Genomic DNA, 26,364 nt, shown 5'->3' with positions numbered 1-26,364 from the left:
GCAGCTTACTTGAGGAAACCACTTACTCAGTATATATAAGAACATAAGAAGAGCCTGCTGGATCAGGCCCATCTAATCCAGCCCCCTGTTCTCATAGTGGTCAACCAGCCCCATCTTTACATTAGAGCTGGAGGGTGCCTGTTACATGTGCCTGGACGGGGACAGCTTGGCCACAGCAGTCCACCCATCGATAGCTTCCAGTATGTTTTGCACAAGGCTGCCCTTCAATTTGTTTTGGATCCTGCAACTACTGCAAAACGCAGCTGCACAGTTGTTCTCAGGATCAGCTAAAAGCATTGCACAGGCTGCCAATTTGCTACTGGGCTAGACGAAAGGTTTTGCTGACAATGTATGAAACCTCACATGGTTCTGAACCAGGGTATCTGAGAAGCTGCTTTCCCCTCTACCTCACCCCCTGGTTGCTTAGATCTGTGGATGAAGTTCTGTTGATGGCACCACAACACAGTGGCAGGAAAGCATGCTGTGACCTGAAGTGAAACAAGCCCTCAAATGGTTATGTTTCCGATGTTCATTGAATACTGTCCTTTTGTTCCAAGCCTTCCTGAATTACGTTGCAATCCTACTCCCCAGTTCACTTATCTGGGAGTAAGTCCCATTCAATTCAGCGGGACTTACTGCGGCAGCCTAAGTCCATTTTCTTTCTGCAGCTTTTAATTCTTTGTGGTGTCATGTTTTTAACATCGTGGTATGGACTTGCATTATATCCTGCTTTGACACAGCACTATGATATTCTTTGAAGGCAGATTGGTTCATAAATTCTGAAAGAATAACACACAAATAAATATTTGCTTTGCTTCTACAAGACAAATAGTGTTGGGTGCATCTCTGCCTGGGGAGCGAAACTCCTTGCCTAATACTATTATGCAAACACCATGGCTAAGCTGCTTCAAGCTCCTGTTTGAATCACTTCTGTTCACACAGACGTTTCCTGATGTCTAGCTCAACCACCAGTTATTCAGGAATGCACTCCCCAAACAGCATACATGCGGTCAGCAACACACAGTGACCATGATTGTGTGCTGCATGTTGAATGAGCATATTGATGCTGCTTTTATGGGTGTCATGTGCCGTGTTCACCACCAAGCTTATTATATGTAAACCTATCTATCAGCCAGCCAGCCAGTCAATCAATAAGTGTGTGAGAAAGAGGATGGGCTTTCCCAAGTGTTCCCACCATTCTGAGGAGCGGCTGAGAAAAAAGATGGGTTTGTAGATTGGGAAGAGTCTTAGCCCAGCAAATGAGCGTCTGCCTTGAACACAGTAAGTCCCAAATTCAACCACCACCACCCCAAAAGGGACCCCGAGGATCATCTAGTCCAACCCCCTGCAATGCAGCTGGAGCAAACCTGCAACACTGGCATTATCAGCACCACACTTTAACCATCTGATCAGATTTCTGCCTGAAAAACTGGACAGCAGCTGTCGCTCAGTGTAGGCAATACTGAGCTTCTCGGTTTGACTCCGTATCAGGCAGCTCCCTGGATGCTAGACATCTCTTCCTTTCCAGTTCCACAGGATCCTTACCAAAACTCTCTCTCTCCCCCCCCCCCCCCGTTCTCCACCGTGTAGCCTCTCCTTATCCCCTGCCTGGGGCTAGAAAAAGTCTAGGCAAGGGAAACGTATGGCCCGCACCGCCGCGACCATGTGTGCCGGAACGTGCGTGTGCCATGAAGTCTGAAGCGCAGGCTGCTCTTGCATCTTGCCACCGGGATCTCCACCAGCCTCGCCTCGCCTCTCCCTCCTCGTCAGGGGCGTGTGAAGGTGTCGGGTCGGAGCAGGCAGGAGGCCTCCGCCTCTCGCGCACACCTGCTGCTCTTCATTCCTTTCCTTCCTCCTTCCTCTTTTGTGCAGTGCAGGTAAGCTCTCTCCCACCCACGACCCCTCCTCCTCCCTCCTTTCTCCCCCCCTCTCCTCCCCCCCATCCCCGGTGATGTCACACCTACTCTCGCAGGGCATGATGGGAGAATCCCTCTGTTTCCCAACAGATGCGCGAAGAAGAAGAGCAGCAGCAGCAGCAAGCAAGCAGTTCCAAGGAGGGTGGGTGCGCGTGCTTTATTTTATTTTCGCCTGCCTTTTCTCCTCTGCCTGGCCGTGATATCGGAAGAGACTCCTCCTGAGCCTAGGACTTGGCTCACTCCGACCTCCTCCCTTCACCTCACCTGCCATCCATCCCCCTTGCCTTCCTTCTGACCAAGGCAGCGTGAAGCCAGCCTTCGCCACTCGGAGGAGAAGATGCCCAGGAAGAAACTTCTGCAGCGCCCCGCCGAGCCCTAGGATCCCCCCAGGCGCTGGGAGGGACGCCCATCCCTGCATCTGGATGGTGCCAGCGGACTGCTTGGCATCGGGGCGCTTGCAGGAGGAGGCTGGTTGCCAGCATGCTCCCGCTGCTGGGACTCCCTGGCTGAGAAGAGAGGCGCGCTCTGCACCACCGCCAGCGGGTCACCCCCTTCCCCGTCGTGACCTTGGGCTGCCTCCGGTTTCATGAGCGCCTCTCCCTCCTCCTCCTCCTCCTCCTCTTCCTCCTCCTCCGGCCTCTGAGATCTTCTCTCCCTCCCCCTCCCCTCCCCACCCCCTCCCCTCCCTTCCCTTCCCCACCCCCTCATGGCTGCATCAGAAGAAGGAACTGGCTGTTTTCTCCCCAGAGGCAGGTCACAAAGCGACCCCAGCATCCTCGGGGACACCGCCGGGACTGAAGCCGAGGAGCAGCAAGGTAAAAATGCAAGCGGGACTTTCTCTCTCTCTCTCTTCCCCGCCCCTCCTCCTCCTCCTCCTCCCAGTACAGCAGAGGATGTGGGCTGGGTGGTGAGGAATGGGAGAGAGTCGTAGAGGCAGAGGAAGAGAGAGGGAGAGGGAAACACATCGGGAATGGGTGTGTGTCTATGTGTCTTCGCATCTGCCAATCTGGCAATAAGCCTGTCAGAGAAGGGAGGGCAGAAGGAAATTAGGAACATATTCTCTGCAGTAAGTCCTGAAATGATGCAGTGGCTTAGCTGTAAATAGGATTACATGAGAGCATTCTCCCCATCCTGGCCCTTCGGAAGGGCAAGGCTCCCCTCTGCCAGCTGAAGGAAGCATTTCAGAGGAGGGCAAGGGGGAAAGAGCCAGGATTCTTCCCCGAAATTTTTCAGCCACCCTCTTACTGGGCAGCAAGCTTCCTTAAACCTTGGATACTCCGTCCTCTCTCAGTACCCCTTCCTCCTTGAAACAGGCTGTCTTCTTCACAAATGATAAAGCGAGGCAGAGAGAAAGGGACATGCCCAAGGCAGCTCAGGAAGTCATTGGCAGAGACCAGATTTCCAACTCCACGAGTTCTGCATCAGAGGGCAAGCAGTCATGGCTGGGCCTCTCAGGCAGTAAAAACTCAGAACAGGTGATCTCAGGCTCCACCTGGCTGACAGTTACCTGATGCTGCTCACCTGCTTGGGAAGATGCTAGTCAATAATATTAGTTCACCCTGCTTTTTTTTTTTGCCTCCAGTTGGAAGAGACTGGCTTCTCCCTTGTGCCATCATTGGAGAGGGATGCTCGGTCCAAAGTGGCAAGAGCTGTGTTATTCTGGAAAGTTGCCTAAGCTCTGTTGTCTCGCTCTCACCCCACACGACATCCAGCCCATCCCACTCCTCTCAATCGACAGGCATGCAAACACACTGAAAATAAAACGGCTAAAATCAACACTGCCTGCTCCTTGCGAGACCATCCAAGAGCTGAGAGCAGTCAGGATGGGAGCTGGGTTGCTTAAGCTGATCTTTGTTGGTTACCACACATAGCCTAATTTACCTGGGCAATTTAATCGAAGCTTGGGCATGTGCCTGACTTGCCCCTTGCAACAGAGAGAAAGAGAAGGTTGTCTCATAAAGTGGGAGGGGATCAGCTGTTGGCATGAGAAGTCACCATGGAGATGGAACAAGCAGAGTAATAATTAAGTCACCAATCCCACCCTCTGGCCCACCCCATTGAGAAAGCAATTTTCGGGACACACCAAGAATAAGGAAACACAACAGCGAGTGTTGAAAGAGAGAGGGAGAGAGGCTGGGAGTGGGGGTGGGGGAGCTTGATGTCTGCAACCCCATTTTTCTATTTATAAGTATGAGAGAAGAAGGCTTTCACCACCAACAAGCCCTCCCCTTCACTTTCTCCTCCTTTTGAAGCATAAAACTCTTTCTACTGAATTGCAAAATCTTTCTAGCAGTGACTCACACACTGGGGTTCTCAAAGGAGCACAGCAGCAGCAGCAGCAGCAGCAAGGCATTGTGCTTGGGATTTTGTGTTTGTGCGGTGGTGGGTTAATTGCGAGAACAGTTGGTTCTGGGAAGGGAGCCGTTTCCTGTGCCCGGTGTGAAATTAAACACATGCGCACACAACAAAACGGGACCAAACTTGACAGGGTGCTTTCAAGGGTGCTTTCATGGCAGGATTGAGCGGTGGGGGAATTCAGATGACAATCAGCTGGATGGGAAGCCCAGGACCCAACAGACTGATATGCACAAGGAGCCAAGGCTGAGTGTCATGGGCTCTTTGTGCAAGAGATGTTGACTTAGGGTCTTGACTGAACACAACAGAGGCAGCGACTGTTCCAATGTAGGCTTCAGAAAAATCTCCCATGAAAGTCTGTAACTAAGGGATATGTGGGAGGGGGCACTGACTTTGACACAGACCCCCCCAAATGAAACAAAATTATCAGAATATGCCCCTTCACTTAATATACCCTAGTTGTGTTCTGAGTACTATCCTCAACACACACACATTCCTGCCCTCACAATTTTATAGTCTACCTCACTGCCTTAATTAATGGGTAACTTTATATTCTGAATCTTTAAACTGACTGAGAGGTTGCTTTTTGGGGGTACTGTGCAATTACTTTCAGGAAAAGTAAATTAACAGGAAACCTGCTTTAAAAGCAAGTGTGTCTCATTAAGACAGCATCTCCCCCCCCCCTATACATAAAAATGCAATTAAATCCCCTCCTAGACCTCTTCATGCCATCTCTCCCCTCACCCACCAAGCCAAGGTTTCAGCTATAGACCTGTCCTGATGTACTGATATCTGAGAGTAAATCCTGTTTGAGGGCCATTCCAAAACAGTGTTTTAAACCAGCACATGCTAGAGTCCTTCTCTCTTATTTGTCTTCTCCTTTTCACGATGGTCATTCCATCTGTCTGATGGCACCGCCTGTCAGAATATGCAAACATGTTAATAATGAGGACTGAGTGGCTCTAAGCTTCATTTTACACAGTCTAATAATTGAGGATCCTTGTTGCTCTGGAAACAGATTTTTTTAAGGGAATAATGAGAACAGCTGATGAATCTTTCCTGCCTAACCACGCTGATATATCCCAGGTCATGGGAACAAAGGCTGTCACTAGCACAAAGTGCTAGCCTTTCCCCCTAAGGGACAATAGTGTCTGAATGAGAGGAATGTTCATTTGTGTGCTTTCACATCTGAAGGCTGCAGAAATCATACATTCCCTTAATTTCAATTTCGCTCACTTCTTGCCTGTTTCTAGGTAATGAAAAGCAGTGTTGGCAGGCTGGCAAATAGATAGGCTGTATGTGTGATTTTTTTTTCTTTTTTAAAGGACAGATCTGTTTGAGGAAATGCATTTTTTTTATTTGCCTGAAAGAAGATCATTTTTTGCCCCAAAATATTAACTTATTTTGTGTTGCTTTTCCTAAAGAAACTGATGTTTAAATGAACTCTAGGCATCCGTGATCAAAACAATAAAGCAACAAGCAACACCCCATAATATACGGAATAAAACACACATAACTTCAAACAACGATTTGCAATAAATTACGAATGAATATCATTATATAAATGCCAGTTTTGTCTTCTCTTCCATAATTTCTGTGATTTGCATAGGCGTATTAGGAAATTGACTAAGAATACAACCTTCACACCTCTGTTTAAGAGTTCATACACTGAGGTCAATAGGATTTACACTCAAGCAATTTTACAGTGTTTTGTAATTTCAGGAGCGGTTTGCATTCTGCCATCCATCTAATCTAACATGAAATCAGTAAAATCCCATGTAAGTTAATGTGTGCAATCAACCATACTCTCCTTCATGGAGTCTGCACTCATCTCATTGGAGCTCAAGACTGCCTTAAAAGAATTCTGTTTCAAAGTGCAGATTCAGATAATAGTAGTAGGGGGCTAGAACGCTCTTGTGTGTCCACACCATGAGGACTGTATTGTCTGCTGCAACACATCCTGCTTGTCTGCTTATCCAAGTTCCTCATTAGCAGATATGTTGACTTGATGGCAATAGAATACTTGCAACTGTTGGAACAATGGCAGCAATAGTTGCTTACAATTCTGTTCCTTCCGTCTTCAAAAGTATATGGAGAAAGAAGAAAAATGGCCAGCCAAAATAACCAAAGACTGAAAGTACCTTTCTTACCTATAGGGTGCTTGAGTGTGTGCAAATGTAGGGCACATGTCTGCTTGTGGTCCCAATTGCTCATGGTCCCATCGATGGCAGTGGTCTATGGGGCAGTAATGCAATAAGTGCCCTTTTTTCCTCTGGAGCCCTGTATGTGGAACACCCTCTCTGGGGAAGTCCACTTATCACTTTCTCTGATGCCTTCCAAGTGCCTGTTAAAGATGAATCTGCTCACAACAGCCTTTGACATGTAGTGGGGAAGTTATCTGATTTCCCCAGTTGTTGGAAATCACAAATAGGAAGAGTACTGTTGTGCTTCTCTCCTGCTTGCGGACATCCTGTGGGCACTTGCTTGGCCACTGTGAGAACAGGATGCTACTCTAGATGGGCCCTTTGCTTGGCTCAGCAGGCTCTGCATTGCGTATGTTTGTGCTTCGAGTTATACTTGGTGATTTAATTGTCTTATGTAGAATAGTGGGCAGTGAGGCAGAACAGGGCCTTCTCAGTGGTGACTCCCTGTCTTTGCCAGCTGAGATCAGGTCGCCTTGCCCTGGTGACATCTTGACATTGCCTAGAAACATACTTATTTTGCCAGGCACCTGGTGGCTAAGTGTTCAGTGCGGCAAGAGAGAGTATGTCGTGCTCTGCTGCTGTTTTCTAAAGCTGATGTTGTTTCATTGTGATTTCAATTGATTATTTGGTTGTGTAGAATGTGCGGCTGTTTTTGAGAGGTTTTAATTAGGGCTGTTAAGCTGACCTGAGACTCCTCTTGAAGCATAAAAGCAATGAGCGGTAACAACATTAAGGCAAGAATTGTGTGTGTGTGTGTGGCTAATGGAATTGAGTAGCAATCTCAGTGGTAAAGCACCTGTTTTGCAAGCATGGGTTCAATTCCTGGGTAGAACTGGGATAAACTCCTGACGGAAATCCTGGATAGGCAGGTAGACAATAATGAGCTACAGGGATAATGGGACCAATGGGTTGACTCAAGAGTAAGGCAGATCCTGTGTTCCTATGGTAGAAGGGTCAGTGCAGACCAAAACAAAAAAAAAGTAATTTTGCATAGGCCTAACTGACTCTTGGAATTTGCTACCGAAAGAACATGTTGAAGATCACAAACTTAGGGTTGTTTTTTTTAAGAATTGGACAAATTTATTGAGGATAGGACTCTGAAAGGCAATTATGCTTGGCAGTGAAATTGAAGTTCCATGTTCAGCAGAAGTCTATCTGAGTACCAAAAGCTGGAGACGAACAACAGTTGAGGACCGATGCTTCCCAGCTTTGCTGTAGCTTCTAGCTGGCTGCTGTTGAAAACAGGCTGCGGGTGAGGACCTTGGTCGCTTGTTCAGATATTCTTATGCTCTTTTATCTCCAATACCATTTTCATTTTATGCTCTAAACCAGGCTCTCTTTTTTCATTTAAAGAAAAGTATTTGTCCCACACAATAGCTTTGAGATTCAAAACATTCTGCTTCGCTTTGTTCAGCCAAAAATAAATTGCCTTTGCATTTTGTCATGGTAATTTCCCCCATGTTCCCTCCTGGTGCGTGACATTGATGATCACAATACAGTCCTGACCTCAGCCAGTGATTACAACTTCAGCAGAGGCTCTTGGTTCCCCCTCAGCCCCTAGACGAAAACATAACCTTCTGGCGAAGAGTCCTAGATGGTCCCAGCTTCGATCCCTGGCATCTCCAGGCAGAACCGGAAAAAATCCTGTCTGAAACTCTGGAGAGCCATTGCCAGTCAGTGTAGATGACATTGACCTAGAGGGACCTTGATGGACCTCTGGTCTGACTTGGTATAAAGGCAGGTTCTGCTGTTCCTAACTCACTATATCATAAGGGAGAGGCCAAGTAATTGCTGAATGCATGTGCTTTACCACTGAAATGCAGCTAGGAACTCTAAAATTGTAGCTCTGGGAAGTGAACAGCAGCTTCTTACCAACTCTTGGCACCCTTAACCAACTATAGCTCCCAGAAGTCTTTGGGGGAAGCCATGACTGTTTAAAGTGGCATCATGGTGCTTTAAAGGTTGTGGGATGTGAAACACAAGAGCAGTCAAGTACAACATTCCTAGAGTGAACATGTTTACACATGGGGAGGAATATTTGTCCAGCCAGCAGGTAAACTTCCTGTTTCCTTCTGGGCTAGGACAGACTTCCTCTGCATGTGACTAGAGGTGGGCGTGGCCTCACCTGCGCAGGTAACGACAAAAGCACAGGGCAGGACAGCCATCTCTTTCTCTCTATGACTACATGCATTGAAGAAGCAACATCTGCTTAGCCAAAGATGCTCTCAGCCAAGAGAGGACAAAGGGACTGTCTCCTTATGAGATAGTTTCCAGGTGTATGTTACTTTTCTAAGCTAAGTCTGCCTTCTGGGATCCGATTGTGAACAGAATGTGAGTACACTCTTTTTATACTTTTATAGAAGACTGTGTCGTGTCTTATCTTTTATGAGGGAATAAGGGGGAAATACCAGAACAGTTATTATAGAGGCTTTAGCGAGCCTGAGCAAACGCATCCGCTGTGAGTTTAAAAGGGGAATGTTACTCTGCTAAATTGTGAACTTGTTAACACAAGTTGCAAAGGCTATAATCAAACAATATATTCTCTTCTGCATCCCTGAACATTCCCACAAAGGTATGATGTGAATGTAGCCACAGTCACATTCTTATGACAGACCCCCAATTCTGGTGAGTCATCAGGGCTCTTCTTAGGCAGTCTTGTCCTGCCCACGTGAGCACTGCCAAACAGTGCTTTGGCTCATGTTCGACTCCACATGGAACCGTGACCATTTGTAAACAATTTGATGTGGCAGGGGCTGATCAGATGGAAGGCTTTCCATGCCAGCTCTGAATTCAACCATGTGGCAATGTTGACTGTGAACTATGCAGGTGCGAGGTATTACAGCTTCCACGTGGAAATGGAATATGTTGCAGTAGATTTGGTGTCTCTCTTATATAAGCTACAGCTCTTTGATTTTCTCAAGGTGTGGGCTCAAGGGGAAAGAGTCCTCTGAATCGTGACAACTTTACTTTATGGTACATGAAGCATAATTTCTTTGTGGAGGGTTTGTAGCTCAGTAGTATGCTTTGCATGAAAAGAGCTTCCACTTCAATTCCTGTCATCTCTAGAAAGGCTGAGGAAACTCCTGCCTGGAAAGCTGGAGAGCAGGGGATGGGAACCTGAAGTTTGGCAAACCTTCTTCAAGCTTGGGTCTCCATTCATTGTTGGACTCCAAATCTCATCATCCCCAATCAACTTAGGCAATGTTCAGGAATGATGGGAGTTGTAGTCTAACATCATTTGTAGCACAAAGGTTGAAGAAGGCCAGTGTAGACAATATTGATCTAGATGAAACATTGTTTTGACCATTGATATAAGCCAAGGCAACTTCCCGTTGCAGTTTAGGAAAGGCCTTGGGATTTTTCTTTTTGACCTTGAGCATCCAATTGTATCCTTTATGGTCTAGTTTTAGGCAGGAGCCAATAGGGATCAAACTATATGTTACATGCAAATGGGCATAACTTTAATGTCCACTTCGCAAGGGACTGTTTGAGAGCAGAGAAACAGCATGAGGAGGAAGTACTTAACCCATTTTCCTGCTGTTTCCTACTGCAAATCATCCCTGAAATGGCTCCCCCACCAAGATTTCAAACACGTTTTCCTTCTCATACATGCATTTGAGACTTCCCAGGGAGAAAAGCTACTGTGGGGAAGCAATTTAGCCCAGCAAATTGTGGGTGGGAAAATAATTAAGCACCCCTTCCCTCCCGCTGCTTCTTCACTCCCACTCAACCCCTTCCAGAATTGCGTCCTCAAGAAAGGCGGTTGAACTACAGCTGCAAGCCTTTGTGTGTGTTTGACATGCGCTTTTGGCCTTTTAATGACATTAAAACAAGAGGATGCAATCTCTCGGTTTTCCGTATATTTAGTACAGCGGGATTACGTTCTGATGCAAATTTTTGCCTTTTTGCAAGGCCCTGCATTTCATCCAGCTTCATGGCTGAGTTGACCTTGACACTCACACGGAAATTCTACGAATTGCCCAAAGTCACACACAGTTGAGTCATTGGGATCAGCTGGGATAAGAGCCCAGAAACCTTCTGGTTCAATCACAAAATGGCATGAAATGGGCTGGAAAAAAACAGAAATGAGAAATGGCAGCAGGGAGAGATTAAACAGAAGCCAACCTTTGATCAGTAGACGAATTCTAGAAAATTAAATCGTGCCCCTTAATTTGTGTTCCTAATGTGTTCCTTAAATTGTTCTTAGTTGTAAAATAATAATTTGCTGTAGATCCTGTGGCTAAGATAACCAAATCTGATAACAAGCATTTCTTCACCTTTGGCTGCTATGTCCATCTCCCTACCTGCCGGAAGTGTATCGTACTGTGTATTCTCCTCCTAAGGTGGCCACAGTTCTGTGTAAGGTTTGGGTTGCCTGGCCTCAAAGAGGATATTTAATAGTATTTAAGAGAATATTTAAGATATTTAGAAATTTAAGAAGGATGTTGAGAAGCTGGAATGTGTACAGAGGATGGTTTGGTTTGGAACAGAGGAGAGGAGCTATGATAGCCATCTCCCAATATCTCAAGGGCTTCCACATGGAAGAGAGAACAAGCTTGTTTTCTCCTGCTCTGGAGGGTAGGACTTGGACCAATGGCTTCAAGTTACCAGAAAGGAGGTTCAGTCAGAACATGAGGAAGAACATTCTGACAGTAGGTGCTGTTTGTGAGTGGAATGTTCTCCCTTGGGAGTTTGTGGACTCCCCTTCCCTGGAGATTTTAAAGCAGAGGTTGGGTGGCCATCAGTCAGGGATTCTTTAGATGAGATTCCTGTAGGCTAGGGGTCTGCAACCTTTAAGACAAAAAGAGCCACTTGGACCCGTTTCCGAAGGGAAAAAAAACTGGGAGCTGCAAAACTCGTCATTAAAAATAACTTTTTTGTCACTTTTTTATTATTTCTTTGTTTGACCCCTCAGAATTACTCCTCCTCATAGAAGTACATGTTAAATTAACAAGTTACCTTTTTGTGTGTGTGTGTTCTTCACTCCCTTTCAAAACAGTGACCAGCGTACATGCCCCCTTTCAATGCAGTGACCAGCGTACATGCCCCTTACAATGTAGTGGGTGGGCGGGCGGGAAGGTGATGTCAGGACGGTGCGTGACTAACGCACGCACCGCCCCCATGCGACGTCACAGCCAGTACAGCGCCCGCCACAGTGGGGAGTGTCGGGGCGCACAATGTGCCTCCTCCCCTTGCTAGTATCCGCCCCGGAGCCGCGGCAAAGGTGTAAAAGAGCCACATGCGGCTCCGGAGCCATGGGTTGCTGACCCCTGCTGTAGGCAATCAAAAACAGCAAGAGGATGGAACTGCTCTATGAGTGCTTTATTTTACAAAAACAGCAGATGATAGAGGTGCATAAGGTTATGCACATAGCATCTTTCTGTCTCTTTCATAATACTAGGACTTGGGGCCATCCAATGACTTTTTTTGCACAGTACACAAATAAACTATGGGATTTGCTTGCATGATAGGTAAGGTAAAAGGCAAAGGACCCCTGGATGGTTGAGTCCAGTTGAAGGTGACTATGGGGTTGCGGCGCTCATCTCGCTTTCAGGCCGAGGGAGCCGACATTTGTCCACAGACAGCTTTCTGGGTCATGTGGCCAGCATGACTAAACCGCTTCTGGCACAACGGGACACCGTGATGGAACCCTTTGTGCATGGAAATACCATTTACCTTCCCACTGCAGTGGTATCTATTTCTCTACTCACATTGGTATGCTTTTGAACTGCTAGGTTGGCAGGAGCTGGGACAGAGCAATGTGAGCTTACCCCATCACGGGGATTCAAACCGCCAACCTTCCGATCAGCAAGCGGTTGGTTTAGTGGTTCAGTGGTTTAGACCACTGCGCCACCCACGTTCTTGCTTGCATGAGATGTAGTGATGACTACCAACTTGGATAGCTTTAAAAAACACCAAAATATATAGACAAATTCAGGGAGGATAAGACTATCAAGGGCTACCACCTTCACATGCAGTTGCGGTTCGGTCATCAAACAATGCACGTGTACATATGAAGCAGTTCCCAATGACAGACAGTTGAAAGTCTGCATTGTAGCTGGGGTGTTGGGACATCGTAAAGAAATTCCTATAATGTTAGGACTATGATGGTCCATTCATGCATGGAGGTCATCATTAGGTGAGCATCAATTGATCAACTTCTCATCATCTACACAGATGATTTTCTCATGGTAAGTATTCTCACTTTGGTAGCTTTCATGCTGTGATGTCAAAGCATCTCTCCTTGCAGCATGCCCAGAATTCAACATCTGGACTCCAGACACACAGCTGAATCCCAGCATGCATTCTGATCCTTCCACATAAGAGGGATTCCACTAGCCACTTTAATTTAATGTCGGCTTGGGAGGAGAAATCCACTGGAAACTGTATAATGTGATTAAATAAAAACTCCTTCATCCCTGGAGCCATCAGAGGACCCACATTATCATTTTCCCCCCTTGAGGAGATGCTGGAAAGGCATTTAATTGCTTTCTGATATGACTGGGATTCAGTAACGGCTGTGGCTTTAATGCTAATATCTCGATATTAGCAAAGGCAATTCAGCTAAATGGTGTTATCACGGTAGGTGGACAGTCTCATGGTGGAGAACATCTGTTCTGTATGTTCTGACTGGAATTGATAATATATAGTGCTAACTAATCAGTGTTTGGGGCGCGGGTGGCTCTGTGGGTTAAAGCCTCAGCGCCTAGGGCTTGCCGATCAAGAGGTCGGCGGTTCGAATCCCCGCGGCGGAGTGCGCTCCCGTTGCTCGGTCCCAGCGCCTGCCAACCTAGCAGTTCGAAAGCACTCTCGGGTGCAAGTAGATAAATAGGGACCGCTTACTAGCGGGAAGGTAAACGGCGTTTCCGTGTGCGGCTCTGGCTCGCCAGAGCAGCGATGTCACGCTGGCCACGTGACCCGGAAGTGTCTTCGGACAGCGCTGGCCTCCGGCCTCTTTGAGTGAGATGGGCGCACAACCCTAGAGTCTGTCAAGACTGGCCCGTACGGGCAGGGGTACCTTTACCTTTAATCAGTGTTTAAGTACTCCTAGGACACTAGGCTGCATCAACAGAAGTATAGTGTCCCCATCAAGTGAAGTAATAATCCCACTCTAATCTGCCTTGGTCAGACCCCACCTGGAGTACTGTGTCCAGTTCTGGGCACCACAGTTTAAGAAGGATGTTGACGAGCTGGAACGTGTGCAGAGGAAGGCAACCAAGCCTTATGAGGAATGGTTGAGGGAGTTGGGTACATTTAGCCTGGAACAGAGAAGACTGAAAGGAGGTATGATGGCCATTTTCCAATATCTAAAGAACAAGCTTGCTTTCTCCTGCTCTGGAGGGTAGGACCCAGACTAATGGCTTCAAGTTACAAGAAAGGAGATTCCAACTAAACACCAGGAAGAAATCTCTGACAGTAAGAACTGTTTGACAGTGGGGCAGACTCCCTCAGAAGGTGATAGACTCTCCTTCATCGGTGGCTTTTAAGCAGAGGTTGCATAGCCATCTGTCTTGGATGTTTGGCTAAGATTCCTGCATTGCAGGAATGGCCCTCCATGCTCTTCCAACTCTACAATTCTATGCTTCTATGATTTTAAGCCAAAAAATAGTTGTGTAAGTATAAGCCCCCCTACCATTTGCATAGTTCAAAAGAATTTGCTTGATTTTTATTTAACTTCATTTCTGAGTCAATTTGTATACATCATCTTGAAGCGATTTAACAATAAAAACATATCTAAAGCAGTTTTATATATAAAAACAATTTCAAATCCAAATATATATACTCTACTAAAACAATTGCATAAGGGTGATTTTACAGTATGTTGATTAATAAATACATATGTTCAATATATTACTTTGCTCAGGTAATAGCCAGCCTATTAAGACTGCAATCTGATACAGTAGGCGAACCAATGTGGTGCACTCAAGATCCTGTTGGACTACAACTCCCATCATCCCTGACTATTTACCATGCTATTCAGGGCTGATGGGAATTGGAGTTCAACAGGATCTGGAGGGTGCCAGGTTGACTGTCTCTGCTGTACACACTTACCTGGGCCTAACCTCATGGAATACAGTGGATTGGGCCACAAAGCTCAAAGCCTTATTAACAGCATAACATTTTCTCTGTGAGTCCATAAGAAGATGAGAAGAACCTGTTAGATCAGGCACCCTGTTCTCATAGTGAACACCCAGATGCGGAAAACCTTCAAGCAGAACCCAACTAGGATTGCCATATTTCAAGAAGTGAACATCCGGACACAGAAGTTGTTGAGCTTTTTTTGGTGTCCCGGACATGCCTGCAATATTCAATGTTTACTCATCCTGATGGCTCCTCCCTGCAACTAGATACTGCTGTCTGTAAGTGTGCAGTCACGACTAGTGTGACACAAGAACTTTTCTTCTCACTGCACCCTTCAGCTGCCGTTTCAGTGCACTGCCACAGATGCCAGAGTGCCCTCCACAAAGACAAATGCACTGTGTCCCCTTTTTGTGCCAAACAGGGATGATAAAGAGCAGATGATGTTTGGGCTCTGCATGCAAATGTTTCCGCAACCTCTCCTGCCCCCGCTGCCGTGCATACAACTTCTTCAGTCAGATCTTGGAAAGACTCAACCCTGGCAAGGAATAAACAGTAAATGAAAGATGCTTTGTTCTCAGGGCTGTGACACAGTGTACATTCTAGAAGAGGTTCTTGAAATTGTTATATGTTGAAGATTAGTCTTCAGGTTTGCATTTTCTGCGTGGATGGCAGTCACATTGGAGGGTGCAAGCTCAGCTGAAACTATTCACTAGTTTCTTTGTGTGTGCATCCCCATGTGAATATTTTTAGTTGTTCTGAAAAAAAATGCCTCCATTCTTTGATTATTTTCCAGCACACCTAGCAATAATGTTTGACTGCTCATTTACATTGCCCTCACTGTTGATTGCCTTTGCTTGACCTCAGTGGTCTCATATAGCTAAATCTGACTGGCTATGTAGTGTCATCACACCACGCTGCTTCCTGCAGGATCTCTGATTGGTTGGGATGTGACTTATATCCAGAAAAGAGGAAGCAGAAGGAGCTGGGGAGTGAAGTAGCTCATAAGCAGCAGTGCAACGGCCATGAGAGACAATGGTCACAAACAGGGCTAACAGCTCGATGGACCAATGGTCTGACTCAGTAGACGGCAATTTCCTCTGTTACTATGGTAAAGGCAGCCCTATCATAGAGAATCATAGAGTTGGGAGAGACCACTAGGATCATCTACTCCAGCCTTTCTCAACCCGTAGGTCCCCAGATGTTGTTGAACTACAACTCTCATCACCCCTAGCTAGCAAGGCCAGAGCTCAGGGATGATGGGAGTTGTAGTCCAACAACATCTGGGGACCCACAGGTTGAGAACTGCTGATCTAGTTGAATCCCCTGCAATGCAGGAAACTTTCCCCCAAAGTGGGGCTTGAACCCACAGCCCTGAGATTCAGAATCTCATGCTCTACCAACTGAACGGCCCCAGAGCTTATTGGTTGAAGATCCTAAGACATGTCTTACTGGACAGACCCACAAACCTTTGAACTGTGTCTGGAGCCTTGCATTTAGCCAATCTGTTTGGGACCTGATCAGATACAGTTATACCTCATGTTGCGTTAGGTTCATGTAGCGTCTTTTCGGCTTGTGAATGCTGTAAACCCAGAAGTGTATACTTCCAGGTTTCACCATGCGTGCACACGCAGAAGCGTTCTGCATGCTTTGTGCATGCGCAGAAGTGTTCTGCACACTTCGTACATGTGCAGAAGCGCTCTATTGTGCTCCACGCTTGCGCAGAAGCACTGCTCTAGTTGCTGACTTTTCGGGGTGTAAATGGCACCCCGGAATGGATCGTGTCTGCAACTAGAGGTACCACTGTATATTTGTCATTCACAGAAGCATTTGCACATGTAGCCAGACACAGACAGGATTTGAGGGAGTCATAACATGAGCAGAGCTCCCTCTTGTAAGAAGAAAAAAGAAAAATAGAGAGATAGGCTTTGTTGCTGGTTTATTGTCTCTGGAATTTTCCACTCTAAAATTAAACTATTCAACGCAAAGCCACATTGGGCGGGGGGATAAAATAATTAAGGCTGCAATCTTATACCCATTTACTCGGGAGTATGCCCAACTGAACTCAGTGGGACTTACTTCTGAGCAAAGACATATAGGATTGTCTTGTAAGACACGTTCTTCAACTGAGGTAATATTAAAACAACTGGTGGGCAACATTGTTTGATTTCATGTACCTGTTGGGTACAGAGAAAGCATATCATAAAACCTATTTATAAATTAGGTTCTGGACATCAGTGAAAGCACGCTGGCGGTGGGGAGTCAATTAATGCTTGTGCAGCATTTGAAAATCCAGCTGGCGGAACAACTGCTAAGTGTTTTCTCATACTGCTTTCTTCAAGGAGCTGTAAACTGTTTACATGCGTAATTAGTTAAGTAGATATAATATTAATTTGTCCCAACCTTTAGCTCTGAAAGCCAATATGCACAATGGCCCATTAGTATGGCAGCAGCTAATGGGCTTCTGAGCTTATTTATCTACAGCATTTGCTCCATTGTTTCTGACCAAATTGTCGGTTTTGCAGCATGCAGTTAATATCTAGAATTAATAATCCCGGCCGCTTGAAAAATGCCTGTCTTGTAAATAGCAGCAACTAAGTACGGCTCAAACAGAGAGCTTTGAATTACATCCTGTCTAACTTAAGCTTAAATAATAACAAGGAGGATCCTCAGTGCCCATTAAGTTCCCCGCTGATTGTTTTCGGGTTTTTGTTTGCTTGAAAATTCAAGGTGATTTATTGCACATAATGCATACCCAATTTATATGTGCCCTTGGGATCACATCATTTAACTACATGAAAGAAGTCAATAGCTTAAATGTTTGGATCTACATAAATATTTCACAGAGATGATCTTAATCAAGAGGCATCTGATCTTGTCTTCTGAGCAAGGGAAGACAAATTGTATACAAAGTGGTTGGCCCTGTAGGATTAATTCATAACCACATGCACTGGACTTCAAGAACCTATAAAAAAATAATTCTATGGAGGTTTTCCAGTGCCATTAATATGTCCATCTTGTTCTTAGTCCTTTGTTGTTGTTTAGTCGTTTAGTCGTGTCCGACTCTTCGTGACCCCATGGACCAGAGCACGCCAGGCACTCCTGTCTTCCACTGCCTCCTGCAATATGAGTCAAACTCATGTTGGTAGCTTCGAGAACACTGTCCAACCATCTCGTCCTCTGTCGTCCCCTTTTCTTTGTGCCCTCAATCTTTCCCAACATCAGGGTCTTTTCCAGGGAGGCCTCTCTTCTCATGAGGTGGCCAAAGTATTGGAGCCTCAGCTTCAGGATCTGTCCTTCCAGTGAGCACTCAGGGCTGTTTTCCTTCAGAATAGATGGGTTTGATCTTCTTGCAGTCCATGGGACTCTCAAGAGTCTCTTCATCAGCTCTGAATCCACTTGTACTTGTCCTCCTCTCTTCCTCAGTAGCATGTTGGACGCCTTTCGACCTGAGGGGCTCATCTTCCAGCATCATAACTTTTATATGCCTGTTGTCTTTGTCCATGGAGTTTTCTTGGCAGGGATACTGGAGTGGCTTGCCGGTTCCTGCTCCAGGTGGATCACGTTTGGTCTAAACTCTCCACTATGACCTGTCCATCTTGGGTGCCCTGCTCGGCATAGTTCATAGCTTCTCTGAGTTATTCAAGCCCTTTCGCCATGGCAAGGCAGTGATCCATGAAGGGGGTTCTTAGTCCTAGGAAACTATAAAACTCCTGTAACTCAGGGCTTCCTCAGATGTATCACATTCCCTACATATTACACATTCCTTTCCCTTAGCGCTATTATATGTGCTATCTTTCCTCACTTCCTACTGTAAAGCTTGAATTTAGTGATGGTGTCAAGACTGTTATCTCCAAGCTTCGAAGTACTGATTTGGGAGTCTTGCAATGCTCATCTCCATTGCATTCATCCTGGATAGCTCAGTTGGCTAGAGTGTGGTGCTGATCCCTGTATGAGACAGCTGAATATTCCTACATCGCAAGGGGTTGGACTCTATGATCCTTAGGGTCCCTTCCAACTCTGTGATTCTGTGAGTGATGGGCACCAACTTGGATGGCTTTAAAAGGCGGTTAGACAGATTTGTGGAGGGTAAGCCTGCCAATGGCTTCTAGCTGCAGTGGCTATGCTCTGCCTCTATGGTCGGAGCATATCCTGAATATCTGTTGTTGGGAATCAAAGGTTAAGAGAGGCACTGTTTTGCTCTGGTCCTGTTTGTAAGCTTCCTATATGCATCTGGTTGACCACCCATGAAAGCAGGATGCTAGACTAGATGAGCCTTTGGGTTGTTCCAGCAGGACTCTTTTTATACTCTTACAGGTCCCAACATTCTATTTTGGCTTCAAGTTCAATTACTGAAACATGTATTTTACATCCCATCCTTTGGGAGGCGCTGTACTCAGGAATGGTGATATCTGAGCATCTGGGCTGAACTGACTTTAACAATGGGCATCATGTGTGTTTTATGTGCATTTTTATGAACTGAACAGAGTGAATTATTTTGAGTTATGGGGGTGTCGGGAGTGTGCGTATGAACTTAGCAGCGCTTAGCTCATTTTTTCAGTTGCTTTTTTGTAGTTGTTAACATTGCTTTATAGAGTATAAATGCCTTATTGATTTGTTAATAACATGACTTCCGCTATACTCTTAGCTTATTCTTTTCAGTTGCTGTTTGCTAATAGTGTCTTGGAGATTGCAATTGATGATTTGTCGATTCTTTCACACGATTTGGACTGTAATTGTTGTGCTCTGCTATGTTTTTATTATGTTGCTGTTATCTATTGTTTGTAAGCCACTTTGAGATTCATTGGATTGAAAAGTAGCATAGAAACACAATAAATATCAAATCGATCCAAACTACATTTCCCAGTGCTACTGGTGTTGGGCATGTAGCATGGCAGGTGTCTGAGAGGGAAGGTAGTTGGGGGGGAAAACCCCCTCTTTGTTGTTTCATTTCTCTTCCACTTCCATTGAAGCAGTGATGGAGGTAATTAGGGATGGGAGTGGGTTGGAGACTCCGTGGAGGAGGAGTTGCAGCGTTGGAACTGAATAGGTAAACAATTGTGGTACAGTGGTACCTCGGGTTACATATGCTTCAGGTTACAGACTCCAGTAACCCAGAAATATTACCTCGGGTTAAGAACTTTGCTTCAGGATGAGAACAGAAATCGTGCAGTGGTGGTGCAGCAGCCGCAGGAGGCCCCATTAGCTAAAGTGGCGCTTCAGGTTAAGAACAGTTTCAGGTTAAGAACAGACCTCCAGAACGAATTAAGTACTTAACCTGAGGAACCACTGTATAAAAAATCCTCTAAGGACAGGTTTACTGGCATCCCAAACGATCTTTAATCAGTCTCCTTATTTAAATTGAAATCGAAAAATTCTTTTAAAGTCTTCATTTTATGGATCAATGGTCTAGTTAGACAGTAAAATTTGTGTTAAATTGCTGTTTTAGGGGGTGTTTTTCATCATCTGGAATGGATCAATCCACTTTCCATTACTTTCAATGGGAAAGTCCGCTTCAGGTTAAGAACGGACTTCCAGAACCAATTAAGTACTTAACCTGAGGTACCACTGTATTTTCTGAGCTTCTGGCAAACATTTCACACAGACACACACACCAAGCCTGTTTGGAGGAGTTCTCCCCATTAGTTCTTCAAAATGCATGCTCTTTGCAGCAGAAACCATTTTCTTTTGCTCATCTGGAAAGCCACCACGTGCACTGATCACATCAGAGCAATGATAATTTGAGAATTGCTGAAACCACGCCTAGAATTTCATGTGTGATTAAGCACATGAAAGATGCTTAGTGGCATCTTCCCAGGATGGGTGCATAGGTTTTTGGGGCGGCTGGAGGCATTGTTCACTAATTGCACTGGGGGAAATAATGCTTGGAAGGTCTCTATTTAAGGTTTGTGAGGAAACACACCTTAATCACAAATGGACAGGGAGAGACGCTAACAAACAAGCCCCAGTAGCCTGTTGTTCAAAGATGGTTTGCTTAGCCCTCAAACTGGGCTGTTAACATAACAAATGCCTTTAAGAAAAGATGCTTCCCTTTTCCAGAGGCAAAATGTGAACTGCAGCTGTCAGATACCACAACAATGCAGGCATTCTCCTGTGGTGCTCAGGCTCCCATGGTACCCTTCTACAATATTTCCAGCTGGGGAAGGGCTCAAGGGTTACAGCATCTGCTTTGCATGCAGAAGACTTGAGGTTCAATCCAAGGCATCTGTAGGTAGGACTGGGAATGTCCCTGGCCTGAAATCCTGGAGAGCTGTTGCCAATCAGTGTAAACAATACAGAGCTAGATGGGCCAGGAATATGATTCAGTGTAAGGCATTTTCCAATGCTCCTATCAGTGACCAGCTGATACAAAGCTCCTTATATGTGCACCAGGAGCCTGGGTGGGGTCATCAAAACAGGTCCTAGAAAGATATGGAGCTGAACATTGGTGTTTTCAGTATGGTGAAGGTTGACCTTGGAAAGGACAGGGGATGTGGTTAAAGCAAAGAGGGCATGCCTTGCTTGCAGATGTTCCTAGGTTCATTCTATGAGACCTCCAGTTTATAAAGAGAACTTGGGGCAACAAAGAAAGAAAAGAAACTGAGTTCTTGCTGAGCTCTTGCCTCTTAGGGCTGTAGGACTTGACGTACCATTGATCTGTCCCAGGAGAAGACATTTATATGTCATATATCTTGCATATCTCTTAGGAGGTAGTGATGGCCATCAACTTGGATGGCATTGAAAGAGGGTTAGACCTCCATGGCCTCTACAAAAATCCCCAAACAGGGATCTCCGTGGTCAGGGACAATAATGCCCCCGAATGCCAGTTTCTGGAAACCACAGGGGGAGAGGGCACTCTTGATCTCGGGTCTTGCTTGCTGGTTTCCATTAAGGACATTTGATTGGCCACCGTGAGAACAGGATGCTGGACTAAATGAACCATTGGCCTCATCCAGCGCTGCTCTTTGCATATTCTCAAACTACAAGCTGGCGTTCCACCTGAAAATCAGCGATTGCTACTGCCTAAGTAAAGCTGAAATAAAAGTAAAGCCCCAGTGAAATGGAACTTCACACAAATGAAATGAGGCTTCACACAAACGAAATGAAGGTTCGCACAAATTCAACTTGTCAGAATCCCAACTTTTTACATGTCAGACATTTGTCAAATGGGCCCCTGTGATGTCTGACTTTAAGAAGCGCCAGAGAAACCTGTGAGTAAGGGAATGAGAAAGCAATATCTTTTACACACATGGAAATCAATGGGAATATTATTTAAATTAAATAAAACCCAGAACAGGAAAATAAGAGATTCCTCCTTCCACTTTCCACCCTGCTTGCACAGACCTCTCAACAAAAATAAAACTGCTCAGCCACTGGTGCACAAAATAAATTATTTTGACACATTCCCCAAAGATGTTGCTTTGAAAACCTATCCCAAGGTCATGGGACTAATTGGGACAAAAAGGAAAAGAAAACCAAACCCTTAATGGTCAAAAACTTAATTGGTCAAAACCAATTGTTCCTTAGTAATGTTGTTCATGTCCTATTTGCACTATTGCACATTGTCCTTTTATATATGTTTTGTTTTTGGAGTACACTGCAAGTATATTTCAATATTTGTGGGTCCTTTTGTTGATTGTGTTTGAGGAAATAAGAAAAGGTCGACACTTAGCCAATATGCAGCACCAATTAGCCAGCTGATTGCAAAGCTGCTGTTAGATATGGTCACACGTCAAATATTGAAATGAAACATAACAGTGAATCAAATACTGGTATCAAATAGTAAATATTTAGCAAGGTTTTGCACAGCTGGAGAATGTCTAGTGAATATGCAACCTAAACATGTTCACTGGGCATTTCTGGAAGCAATTTTGTTTTGGCTGTGGTAGTTTATACCCAGTAAGAGCTGGTGACTATGCCCCTCTGGCCTCAGACCACATGGGCTGGTTCTGATGTTTGGCAGGCAGTCTGGGGGATAAAAGACTGTATCAAAGTTTAAAGGAAGGGGGGGGAGTCGTTTTTGCAAAATATATCACATTAAGGGGTTCCCTTTGTAAGCGTCTCTTTGTAGAAGGCTGCAGAGGATCTTATTGTTCTCCATATGTGATTCAGTCAGAAGTGGAGGAGATCACTGTCAGCAAGAAAGCAAGTTGGGGGGTTGGAGCCCCCCCCCCAGCCACTCTTTCTCACACCAGAACAAATTGCAATATTCTGATACTGAGAAGGTAATAATTGTGTTGGCAGGACTCAGAAAAGGATGTTTGCCTTTCCACATGGGAATGTGAAGAAGAGGGGTAAGAATTCTGTGTTAGCACAGTATCCAAATGTGTGTGGACCATAGCAAGACATGCACTAAGTCAGACCATTGGTCCACATAGCTCAGTACTGTCACTACACTGAGTGGCAGTGACTCTCCAGGGTGTCAGGTAGTGTTCTCTTCTAGCCATACTAAGAGATGCCAGGGATTGAACCTGGAACCTTCTGCATGCGAAGCCGTTGCTCTACCCCTGACCTATGGTCCTTGTCCTATGATACTAGTTGATTTTTTTCAGCCCCTTTCCTGACAGTATCTACAATGGTCCATACTAGTCTGCAGTCAGCTTGGTGGGTTGCACAGACCTTCAAGAGAAAAGAGGAGCAAGATAGTGGAGCTACATTGATGACACAAAGGACGGAAATCTAAGCCTGTTTGGGCTGGCAGGAACACACACAGTTTGGGGAAATCTCTGTTGTTGTAATGGATTATCCTAGTCTCAATTTACAAGAGCATGATATAGATACGGGCAAGGCTTATTAAGCATGACTTTGTATAGAAAGGCAATTTAAGGGATTAATCTTAATAACAAAGATGTATTGTGATGCTTTATGTGCTACAATGCCATGTTGCGTGTCTCCGGGATACAAAGTAGAGCCCCTCAAGACTCCTGAAAAAGAAATCAGAACTTTTCAGCACCGATGCAGAGCTGCAACCTTCTCTTCAGAGAAAGTCATGGGGTGCTACTCCCATTCTGTTTTGCTGTGGAACAAAAGCATCTCTCAGTGTTAGCAGGAGACAACTCATCAGAACATAGGAATCTGGCTTATTCTGAGCCTCAGATCACTGGTCCACTTTGTTCAGTACTCTCTACACTGACTGACAGCAGCTCTCCAAGGATTAAGATGGGGGACTTTCCCTGTTCTAGCTGGGGATAGAACCTGGGACCTGCAATGCAGATGCTCTGGTACTGAGCTGCAGCTTTGCCAAGGATAATAATAATAATAATTTTTATTTCTACCCCACCCTCCCCAGCCAAGGCCAGGCTCAGGCTGGCTAACAAGCAATAATAAAAACAAGTTGAATGAATACAACTTAAAAACAAGATTAAAATACAACATTAAAATATTGAAACATTAAAATATTAAAATGCAGCCTCATCACAGGAGGAGAAAGGAAAAAGGAAAAAGCAAGAGGGGGAGGGAATCAAATTGGCTCCAAGCCAAAGGCCAGGCGGAACAACTCTGTCTTACAGGCCCTGCGGAAAGAAATCAGATCCTGCAGGGCCCTGGTCTCATGAGGCAGAGCATTCCACCAAGCTGGAGCCAGTGTTGAAAAGGCCCTGGCTCTGGTTGAAGCTAATCTAACTTCCTTAGGGCCCGGGACCACTAGGGTGTTGCTATTTATGGACCTTGAGGTTCTCCATGGGGCATACCAGGAGAGGCGGTCCCGTAGGTACGAGGGTCCTAGGCCGTGAAGGGCTTTAAAGGTCAAAACCAGCACCTTAAATCTGACCCTGTACTCCACCGGGAGCCAGTGAAGCTTGAAAAGCACTGGGTGAATATGCTCCCATGGCAGAGACCCCGTGAGGAGCCTTGCTGCAGCATTCTGCACCCGTTGGAGTTTCTGGGACAGCTCCGTGTAGAGCGAATTACAGTAATCAAGCCTGGAAGTGACCATCGCACTGTCGTACACTGTATATATGAATAGTATATAAAGGTACCAGAATGGGTACAAAGCCACTTCTGAGCAAGGATGTATTAGAATAATTAAAGGCAAGCAGATTAAAGGCAAGCAAGAAATGGTGGGCTTCCTCCTACCTCGGATATGGTCAGTTTGGAGTGTCATCCTTTGTGTGATATATTTGCTTTTGAACTGGGAATGAAGGGGCTGCTGGATGACAGTTTTGCCCAGGCTCAACACTTAAGATGTGAAAACCACAGCAATCATAATGAGTAGAACAATGGAATACAGTTCACAGGCTGTATCGACATGCTGGTTCATTATTGATCAATTGTCTCTCTGCTGTCTCTGGACAGCCAGGCTTTGCGATGAACGAAGGTATGATTGATACTAACAATGGCATGAGGGGTCCAATTACCTTGTAGTTTACACAAACTACCAATCCATTATATTCTACTCTCTTATTATTAATTAGCCCTTCTTTTGCCTGTGGATATGATCAATTAAATCTCTTCTCATTGCCTCCTCACATACCATTCAATGGCAATAAGGTTTCTTACCCTAATTAAGCAGAAGTGTCTGGGATTGCCCAGTTGAAGATCCAAAGCTGTCCCTGCTCTTCATGTATTTCCTAAGACTGAATAATAGAATTATTGAATTCGTCTCCAGTAGATGAGGACTAACAATCTTTGGTTCACCCCATGGCCCTCTCAGGGTTCCCTTGTATTTCTTAATCCTGGGATAAGTAACTTGGTGCCTTCCATATATAATTGGACTACAACTCTCATATGCCCCAGGCAGTCTGGCCAGTATTCAGGAACAATGGGAGTCCAGCATTATTTGTTATCCATGTCTTAAAGGGTAAGATACCATCGTGCTGAGTAAGTAAGCAAATGAGATGTGGATGCCAGGATCGTGGTGCTCTCCTATGTTGATTGAAACCCTCTTCCCTCTGCTACCTCTCCCCTTTCTGAAAGTAAGTCTGTTGGAGAGAGACTGAGACAAGGATAACAGAGGGTAGCAAAGGTGGGCTAAGAGCCTCAGTTCAAATAAGGACTTACTCAAGTTGAGGCTAGACTCACGCCAGATTGGAGCTGCTGTATTGGAGTAGTTCATGTGTTTCACTTTCCAGAACCCTCCTTTTGATTATCCATATGCCCACTGTCCTCCTGCCAACCTAGCAGTTCATAAGCACATCAAAGTGCAAGTAGATGAATAGGTACCGCTCCGGCAGTAAGGTAAACGGCGTTTCCATGCACTGCTCTTGTTCGCCAGAAGCGGCTTAGTCATGCAGGCCACATGACCCGGAAGCTGTACACCAGCTCCCTCGGCCAATAAAGCGAGATGAGCGCCGCAACCCCAGAGTCGGTCACGACTGGACCTAATGGTCAGGGGTCCCTTTACCTTTATGCCCATTGTCAGTTCAGGCTAAGTTGGCAAACAGCAATTCCATACTGGAGGAAGGGTGGCTAGCATAGCTCGGTCTTGCAGCATCTGATTTGCATGCAGAAGATCCCAGGTTCAACCCCCAATATCTCTAGTAAGAACCAGGAGAGATCCTTTCTGAAATGCTGGGGAACCACTGCCAGTCAACGGCTAACACTTCCAAGATCTCTATTGCATTGTTATGTACCGTATAAGATTCCATGCTGGAACTATTCTGGTTTCACTGCTAATCCCTGATATTTAGGAAGCCTTGCCCTAGCTGGTATCCTCCAGATGTTGTCAGACTCCAACTCTCAGCAGCATCCCTGACCATTGGTCGTGCTGGCTGGGCCTGGCGGAAGATGTAGAGGGCACCATTTCGAGGAAGGCTATGAGAGGGGAAAGCAAATCAGGGATAGGTAGGGCAGGCACACTAGCAGAAAGAAAC

At 45.5% G+C, this 26,364-nt stretch overlaps 1 protein-coding gene across 5 annotated transcripts in view; it reads left to right on the top strand.

Moving 5' to 3' along the window:
• Positions 1 to 1,716: 1,716 nt before the first annotated feature.
• PHACTR3 (phosphatase and actin regulator 3) overlaps positions 1,717 to 26,364 on the top strand; it is a 194,838-nt gene continuing 170,190 nt past the window's right edge. For 3 of the 5 annotated variants that reach the window (XM_083447446.1, XM_083447444.1, XM_083447445.1), the window contains exon 1: positions 1,987 to 2,731. In XM_083447446.1, coding sequence (XP_083303572.1) covers positions 2,623 to 2,731 — 109 coding nt within the window. In that variant the 5' untranslated portion in view covers positions 1,987 to 2,622. Of the gene's footprint in view, positions 1,878 to 1,986; positions 2,732 to 26,364 lie in introns of those variants that run through there. The other 2 variants (XM_083447447.1, XM_083447443.1) reach the window with 2 other exon arrangements.

Source organism: Podarcis tiliguerta (genome assembly GCF_965153285.1).
Source record: "Podarcis tiliguerta genome assembly, chromosome: 6".
Lineage (NCBI taxonomy): Eukaryota > Metazoa > Chordata > Lepidosauria > Squamata > Lacertidae > Podarcis > Podarcis tiliguerta.
This window is presented reverse-complemented; position numbering and strand designations above follow the sequence as displayed.